This window comes from Camelus dromedarius, chromosome 3 (assembly GCF_036321535.1).
Source record: "Camelus dromedarius isolate mCamDro1 chromosome 3, mCamDro1.pat, whole genome shotgun sequence".
Classification (NCBI taxonomy): Eukaryota; Metazoa; Chordata; class Mammalia; order Artiodactyla; family Camelidae; genus Camelus; species Camelus dromedarius.
In genome coordinates this window covers 116,218,381-116,226,864 of record NC_087438.1, presented here as the reverse complement: position 1 = coordinate 116,226,864, position 8,484 = coordinate 116,218,381, and the positions used below count along the sequence as shown (strand labels likewise).

Sequence of the window (8,484 nt, the reverse complement as noted above, 5' to 3'; positions counted from 1 at the left end):
TCACTGTATCCTGTGTTGTTGTTGAGACACTGCCAGTGATCCAAGGACATGGGTGGCCAAGTATTAGAGGGACTCTGTCCCTTGGCCTTATGTGACACCTCTTGGTCTGGCTTCTTTGGGAAAAGGTAGAGATAAAGAGCAGATTTGGAGACTTCCTGGTGGACCGTGGTGACCAGAATTGCCCCCATTCCTGGGGTCGTGAGGTTGGCTATCGCTCCATTTTGGAGTGAGTTTTTTTTGGGTCACTGCGGCCCTTTGTCAAAGCCAAGCCCACAGCCTGTTGGATGCTCTGCGCGGCCCTGAGCCCTGATTTGATGGCCGTGTCAATCCAGCCATGGGGCAGGGCCGTGTGCTCACCGGCAAAGTGGACCCGCCTCTCTGGCCTGCAGAGCTCCTGGGCATAGTCCACATACTGGTAGGGAGTGAAGAAGGCGAAGCCGCCCATGGAGTGGGGGTCCTGGCTCCAGTGCTTGATGGCGGAGTAGGGGCACAGGGCCCGCAGCTTCTCCTTGGGGAGGTCATGGACTGCAGCCAGGTCGTCCAGGACGACATCGACTGCCTGGGTGAGGTCCATGGCATCAAAGAAAGAGGAGTCATCGTCCACAGTATAGGAGGCCAGGATGACCCCTGTGCCATTGGGGAAGATGTGGCTGGGGTAGAAGATAAAGCGGGAAGGCCGGTCAGTGCTGGACTTGCCCCCAAAGATGCCTTCGCGCTCCCAGAAACGTTGCGTGCAGGCCAGGATCACTTTGGTGGCACTGCTGTAGTGAATGGATCGCAGCGCATCCTCCTTGCCTCGAGAGAGAGGGGGCTGGAAACGGAGGAGCCGGACAGCCTTGGCTGTGATGGCCACAATCACGTAATCAGCAGTCAGACGTGCCCTGGGTCGCAGGGGGTCAGGTGTTCGGTAGGTGATGTGGACTTGGTCTCCGAAGGACTCCACCAGCTCTGCGGGCGAGTGGAGCTGGACCGTCCCAGGCAAGAGGGCAGCATGCATGGCCTGGGGGAGCAGGTCAAAGCCCCCAGTGATTTCATCTAACCTAAAGGTGAGCAGACAAGGGAGGGAAAAAGGAAGCAGGTTGATGGACGAGGCCATGCAGAGGATGGCCGCTTGGCTGAGCTCTCTAATGGACCCACTCTGGCCTGTGTGCTAGGGAGACAGCCATTGGCAAAAGGAGGACACGCCAGGCAGGGCAGCTCTAACTCCAGGAAACTAGAGATAAGTGCCACTGGGGACTGACAGATCAGAAAAATGCATCCCCTCTGGGCAGGTACAGGCCCTTGCCAGAGCCCCAGGCTTGAAACATGGATCGTGCGTGGCTGTCAGTCATAGCCCTCCTGCCTCCTCAGTCACCTCCAGGCAGGACTGTGGAGCTGACAAAGAACCAGGGCTCTTAGAAGCTCTCAGTCCCTTTCATAATCCCAGCCTCAAGGCACGCAGCACCATCAAGTTTCCCAATCAGCCTGTCTTAAGACCTTCCTCTTCCTTCCATTCTCCCTTTAAGACAGTCCTTGGCTTGAGTTTTAATGGATGCACCCTGAAAAAAATTCTGGGAGGAAGGGAGAAGATGCTGCTCAGGAAAAAAAGACCGGATGCTCAAATAACATAGCCAAGCCCCCTGGGCCACTGAGGGCTTGCAGGGTCTGTTGCCCTCTTGTGAGTGTCTGTAGCCTTTTTTTTTTTTTTTTTAGTTGGAGTCCTGTCACAGAACCCGAAGGGAGGGGGTAAATCTCAGTTTATTTTGTCTTTGCAGCCCCAGCCTGTCCTGAGAGCAGCCAGGGGCTTGGTGGCTGGGATCTGGAGTTAGTACCCCTGACACATCGTCCTGGGCTGAAAGACAGTGAGTGCCCCTGGTAACGACCCTCATCTGTGTAATGGGAGAGCAGGTGAGGCCCAGAGCAAAGCAGATCTGTAGCTTCCTGATGGACTGCCTCTTAGCCAGAGGTTCTCAAAGTGGGGCTCCCAGGCAGAAAGACGGAAAAAGCTGCAGTGGCCCGTGGACCGTGTCAGAAATGCGCGTTCTCAGTGCCTGGCCCAGATGTGCTGAATCAGGAACTCAAGGTCGGGTCCAGTCATCCGATTTTAACAATATTCTGAGACTCACTGGAATTTGGAAACCCCTGCTTTCCCCTCGTCCCCATTTCTTTTGGGATTTTTCACCTGATTTATTGAATCTTCTTCCTACTACTGTCCTGGTTAGTGACTGGCTAGCTCACGCCCGTTTCCCCAGTTCCCTGCCACACTTCCCACCGGGGCTCCTGGAAGGAGACAAAGTCACGCAGGGTCTCCAAGAAGGCCAGGTAGTAGCCAGCATCTGCATTCAGCAGGTCGCCGATCATCTGCACGGCCCCGAGGCTCAGGTTTCCCACCTTGATCAGGTATTCCTGCGCAGTGAGAGAAGGCAGGGGAGTTCGATTGTCGGGAGGCCAACGTGAGAGAACCTTGCTTTGCAGCCAGAGACAGGGAGGAACAGAACTGGACAGAGTGGAATGGCAGGTGCACATTCAGCCGGGCCCCGGGCTGCCACGTGTCTGCCTGGTGTACTGGGCTCTGACAGTCTCACAGCGCTCTCCTCAGTCCTGGTGACAGGCCACTTCCCCCCCCCCCCACACACACACATTCTGCTCAGTCCTTCACTTGTGTGGTCCTAAGAAGTAGCTTATTATCGCTGTTTTACAGATGGGGAAACTGAGGCCCAGTCTTCTAGTCAACCTGCAAGTATGTTGGGCCCAGCCTGATAGGTCTGGGCCTTCACCTGGAGGAATCTGAGTACTGAATATTTTTTCTCATCCTGCCCTCATGCCCCAACGTCATGCTGTAGTCCTGGCCAGCCTATGAGCAAGTGACCTGGAGGTTCTGCTTCCGGTGAGCCCACTGAGGACTGTGCCCAGTGTTCACCCCTGCTCCCTCTTCCCAGGCAAGGCCAGAGCGCACACAAAAGAACTGTCTAGAAGGGGTTCACCTGTTAGGGTGGCGAACTGTCCAGCTTGCCCAGGGCCAAAGGATGTCCATAGCCAAGTCGGTACCCTTGTCACCAGTGCAGGTAGCACTGGCAGCTGGGCACTCAGGGACAGGCCTGACAGGGACCACCAGGATGGCAGGGCATGGCTGACCTAGCTTCTACCTTGGCAAAATGCCTCTACCAAACATGCTTGGTGACGCCAGAGGCAAGACAGCAGGGCCCCACCATCCTAGGAAAAGCAAGACCAAAGAGTTCTTGGAGATACACTGTAAGAACTGCTGTGTGAGCCCAGAGAGGGCGGTAGGTTCCCTCCCTCCCTCTGTGAGTGGGGTGCCTGGACGGTGAGACGGCTGAGAGCCATCCCAAGCTTGCCTTAGTCTCCAAGCCCTGTATCTCTCTTCCCACCTTTCCTCTTTCCCTTCCTCCCTTCCTTCTCCTCCCTCCCCCAACCTTTGACCTCCAGGTGCTTTTACATTCTAGCAGGGCATGCAGACCATAAACAAACTAAACAACTGAAACAGGAGGTGATGAGTGTTGTGGTGGAAACAGCACAAAGGAAGGAAGAGGGGAGGGTGCCGGGCTAGAAAGGGAGGCACCTTGACTCAAAGGAGTTGGAGAAAGTGAGGGCCAAGCCATGTGGATGCCTGCCAGCGGAGCCTCCCAGGCAGAGGAACAGCCGGTGCCAAAGCCTCGGCTGAGTGAGAAAGTGCAAGAGGTCGAGGGAGTGGGCGAGGATGGGCTCCCTGTGCCCCTGAAGGATGTGGAGCAGCGTGAGTGTGCAGGCGCCCTCTGCCCGTCTGCCCGGGAGGGCGGGGCAGGGGTTCACAGGCTTCCCCTGCCGCTAGCTGGGAAGGGGGTGGGTGTGGTTTCCATGGAGCTTGACAGAGTGGGCTGTGGGCAGCAGGAAGAGGGGGGTCCCGGGACTGACCTTGGTGGAGAAGGAGTCATATTTCTCCAGCACCTGGCTGCAGCTCTTGCTTTCCAGCTCCTCCACCATCTGGCATGGGGGAAGGATGGGTACTTGGTGAGAACTAAGCACCCCATTCAGGGGCACTCGCCTATCCGGGGTCCAGCACCGCCCCCCAATGCTCCGGGGCTCCCTCACTCGCTTCTACTTGTGTGTGCCTCCCAGGCTGGCTTTACGTGCTCTCTCCCCTGGCTTCCAGGACGGTGTGCCACAAGTCTGAATGTCCCAAGAGTGGGCCAGAGCTGCCCCCTGTCACCCTGGGAGTTACAGAGGTGGGAGTCTACCTCCTCGTCCAGTGTTGGGGACATTTCTGATGGCCTGTGAGGCCACTGTGAAGGGCTGGAGAGCCTGTCCCCCGGGGCTGCTGCGTGAGGCTGGGTGGGGCCTGGGCTCACCTTCCTCAGTGATTCTTCGAAGAGCTGTTCTGCTGTCTTCCCCTCCTCTTCTGCCCTGACTGGGTAGCCCAGCAGGCTGGGGTTGGCCTGCACGTCCCCCATGCGCTGCCGCACTCCGTTGACTAGCACCCAAGTCTGGTTGTGGGAGGCACGGAACTCATTGAGCTTTAGCCCAAACTTCCTGATGAGCTCGCGAGAGAGCCTGTAGGGGTGAATCAGAGACAGCTCAGCAGGGACAAGGAAGCTGTCAGCCCCTCCCTGCTCCAGGTGCTCTGCTCTTTGCTGCCCACAGACTCACTTCATCTGAAGACAGAACTACAGTCTTCCCTGTCACTACAGGAATGGTGACAGGGCCATGAAGGAAGGATTTGAGGCTATCATTCTTGTGGTCATGAAGGGGCAAAACCCACAAAGGGACCAGCAGGACCTCCCAGGCAGGGCCACTTGCCTTCCTGCTTTTGTGCTTCTGTAAGATGGCTTGCTTCCAGGAAAATGAAACTTACCCCTGAAATTCCACTGCTTCCCAAATCCCACTCCTGATTGGTCCATTTTTAACACTGTGTCATTTGCTTATGGCACAAACTTAATCGAAACTTAAAACCTATAAAAGCCTGTGTAAACCTACAGACAGGGTCCAGAGCTTAGAGTGTTAACTCCTCTGGGCCTGCTGGCGTAATAAACCTGAGTTCTCCAATCCTCTGAGTGTCACTTGGTCTCTCAATGAGATTCAGGTTTCTGTAATAGTCATACCACACCAGGCTGGTCCTCTGTTTTGGCCGAGATCTCTCACACTTTGCCTGAGACCTCTGGCCTCAAGGTCCTGGAGGTGTCGTGAAAAGCACACTGGCAGGGTCCTCAATGGAGGCTGTGCACATCCTTCTCAAGCCTCCAGGGAGTGTCCTCCACCATCCTGTGTGCTCCGTGAGGCAGGGCCCCCCTGCAGGATGGCCCTTCATAAGGGCTCCTCGTGCCAGTCCCGGGTCCCGGGGCTCCCCCCAGACACCACAACTCTCGGAGGACACTCATTACTCCCATCATGAGGAAAACTAGCAGGCCGCTTTTGACTTTTCAAGGTGCTCCCCATCAGAATTATCCTTTGGGATCCTCCATGTGGGCTTTTAGGCAGGCAGGGGGTGTGGGTACCATTATGCCCAGTAAGTAGATTACAACATTGAGACTGAGAGAGGTTCTGGGGCAGGCTTGGAGCCTCAACATGAGTTGGGGCAGATACAGTCCTGCTGACTTGCAGGAAAGGACTCCCATGCATTTTTGTCTTTCTTGGCCTCTGCTAATTGTGTGTTCTCACTGTGTGTTCTTAGATTCTGTCTGATGTTCATTAATCACAGGGCCGAACCATCACCAAAGTGTTTGTCTCTCCTGCAAGTCAACTTTCCTATAGAGCTCTCCTTTCACCGTGCAGACAGGGCTGACCCAAGGCCATGCTCCTATCCACATACCAGTCAATACTTACCCTGCCCTAACTCAGCCAGAGCCAGGTACCAGGCAACTAGAGATGACTCCTGCAGCCCAGAGCCCACTGTCATCACTCAGACCAGCCAGTCTTAAGCTGTTTACTCCGTCCTGCCTGGCCTTTCCCTTAGAAACTCCAGTAAAGGCCATGGCTTGTGACTTTGCTTTGCTCCTGTCTTCTACCTCTTGACTATCCCAATGCATCCCCAGGGCCCTGTGTGGTGTGGTGTCTCCTCTCTGGAAATGTAAGTAAGAAATTCCCTCAATGGCGTTAATCTCTCCATGGCTACTCATCACCTCCATGGACTAAAATCCCGAGGGTACCAATGAAATGGCTGCCCACGCCCCAGCCTCCCCTCCCCACCCCCACTTCTCCCGACCGTACCTGTGGCTGGTGGGTATCCTCATGGCGCCCAGTTCCACATACCACTGTGCTCCGGGCACTCTGTGGGTCTCTATTCTGCCACCCACACGTCCTGAGGCCTCCAGGACAGTCACCTAGAAAGACAGGTCTGTCTTGATCTCAGCACAGCTGGCCACATCCCCTAGCTCCCACAGCCCTCCTGCCTCTTCCCCAGGTCTGCCTGCTATCTGGTCATGCCACCCGGTCTCGTGGCCCTTCTCCCTACACCAAGAGCCCTAGACCCCGTCCCCGTCCCAGCTCTCTGAGGCTGTCCGCTTCCATCTCTCCCAAGGCCCCCCATGCAGGACTCTCCCACGCCCCATCATGTACCTGGTGGCCGGCGTCCTGCAGGGTCTTGGCAGCGGTGAGCCCGGCCATGCCTGCTCCAATCACTACTACGTGTTTCTTTTCCGCCGTCTGCCCCAGCCCGTCTTGGGCCAGCCGCACCAGCTTTTCATACTGGGGGTCCTCAAGGCACTTGGCAAGCCGGCTGTTGAAGGCCTGGGTGCACAGGCTCAGCACAGACAGGAGGGTGAGGGCCAGCCAGGCCGGGCACATGGCTGTGGAGATGGCAGGCAAACAGCTAGGGACTGAGAAGTCCTGCTGCTCTCAGCGCTTGCTCTGAGGAGCGGTTATATTGCTCGGCCTGTGACGCAACATGCCAGCACTCCCTTACGCTCCCTCCCTTACTGGAGCATGCCTTAGTCACTGGGCGGCCGAGCCACCCCCAGGGCCCCAGATGGGCAGCACTGCCCCCTCACAGCCTCCACTCGATGCAGCCGGGACCCCTGCTCACGGTGTCTGCCCTTGGCCAGCTGGACTACCGCCCAGGAGGCCAAGCCCTCGGCCCAATGGGGGACAGGTGAGCGGGACCTGGCTACCACATTGGGTGTCCTGTGTCCCTGTTGGGGTTGACAGAATGTTTGTTGCAATGAGAATACCTAACTCACTGGCCGTGGAAGGATAGGGTGAGGATGGAGCAGGTAAAGGCATCATTAAATAACGTCGGCTGTTTCTGATATGTGTGTGGCACAGTACCAGCTTCCCGAGCCCGGGACAGAGACGGCCAGTTCATTTGCCAGAGGTGGTTGAGGCTCACTGAGGTTAAAGGGTCCGCCCCATTGTGAGCCTGCATTTCCACGCCCGCCTGGGACAGGGTTCCATTCCCTCTGTGTCATCCCTTCCCTCTAGGACCCTATGAAAGGTGCGTGTTTGTGATTGTCGTTTTTTATTGCTGTCATTGTTGCCACCACTATCTGTGTTACAGGCTGAACTGTCTCTCCCCACCAAGTCATGTATTGAAATCTTCACGCCCAGTTGCTGAGAAAGTGACTGTAATTTGGAGACAGGGCCTTTCATGAGGTGACGAAGCTGAAATAAGGCTGTTAGTGTGGGCCCTGTGCGGTCTGACCTGTGTCCTTATAAGAAGACATCCTGACACAGACACACCAGGGATGTGTGCACAGAGGAAAGGCTGCATGGGGACACGAGAGAAGGCAGCCATATGAGGCCAAAGACAGAGGCCTCGGGGGAACCAGCCCTGCCGACACCTTGATCTTGGACTTCCAGCCTCCAGAGCTGTGAAAAATTCCCATTGCGTCAGCCACCCAGTCTGCGGTGTCTTGCTGTGGCAGCCTGAGCAGACTGATACACTTTGTCACCACCTTCCCCTCTGCGTCTTCCCCTATAATAGGGAGAAGGGAGGGTCTGATTCTGGCTCTCAGGTCAGAGTCACCCCCACACACTTGAAAAAAAGTATGCATTCATTTTTAAAATTTTAATTTTTTTTCCCTTTTTAAAAATTATAGTATAGGCAGTGTGCGATGTTGTGCCAATTTCTGGTCTGCAGCATAGTGTTTTATTTTTCACACGAATCCACACAACCAGTGCGTGGATGTGCTCTTGATTCCAGTCTCGGGATTTATGTTTGATTTGGGCCACCCTTGCCCCTGCGTTTATGGCCGCGATGGTTCAGTGGCGTTATAGTAAAAGAAAACACAGAGAGCCAAATTGTTCATCCCCCCACTGCCTCACTCTCCCACCCCGTTCCACTCATCACCATCAACAGTTTTCTGTGATGCCTTCTCTTTTTGCACAGAGTAAGGTATGAGGCAGTTGCTCAATCTCCTGTCTTCTCCATTTTGGACCAGGAATCAATCCCTTTTGCACAGAGCCTGGCTCACAGTGGGCACTTGACATATTCGTGGAATGCAGGAGTAGAGGAATGGACACGTGGACAGACAAATGGATGAAGAGATGGGTAGATGAATAAATAAGTAAACGGAT

At 55.5% G+C, this 8,484-nt stretch overlaps 1 protein-coding gene across 1 annotated transcript; it reads right to left on the bottom strand.

Moving 5' to 3' along the window:
* Positions 1 to 208: 208 nt before the first annotated feature.
* Positions 209 to 7,333, bottom strand: LOC105094151 (L-amino-acid oxidase). Its single transcript, XM_010986112.3, has 7 exons — positions 7,237 to 7,333; positions 6,529 to 6,758; positions 6,181 to 6,293; positions 4,326 to 4,527; positions 3,892 to 3,960; positions 2,252 to 2,385; positions 209 to 1,040 (listed from the first exon to the last, which is right to left on the bottom strand). The coding sequence occupies exons 1-7, from the start codon at positions 7,331 to 7,333 to the stop codon at positions 209 to 211; spliced, it is 1,677 nt and encodes a 558-aa protein (XP_010984414.3).
* Between the last annotated feature and the right edge of the window lie 1,151 nt (positions 7,334 to 8,484).

Coding starts and splice junctions, on each gene's coding strand:
- LOC105094151 (XM_010986112.3), bottom strand. CDS start 7,333: ATGCAGGCTCACAATGGGGCGGACCCTTTAACCTCAGTGAGCCTCAAC. Junction 6,294..6,528: donor TGCAGGACGCCGGCCACCAG/GTACATGATGGG, acceptor CTGTCTTTCTAG/GTGACTGTCCTGGAGGCCTC. Junction 3,961..4,325: donor TCGAAGAATCACTGAGGAAG/GTGAGCCCAGGC, acceptor CCCCCATGCCAG/ATGGTGGAGGAGCTGGAAAG.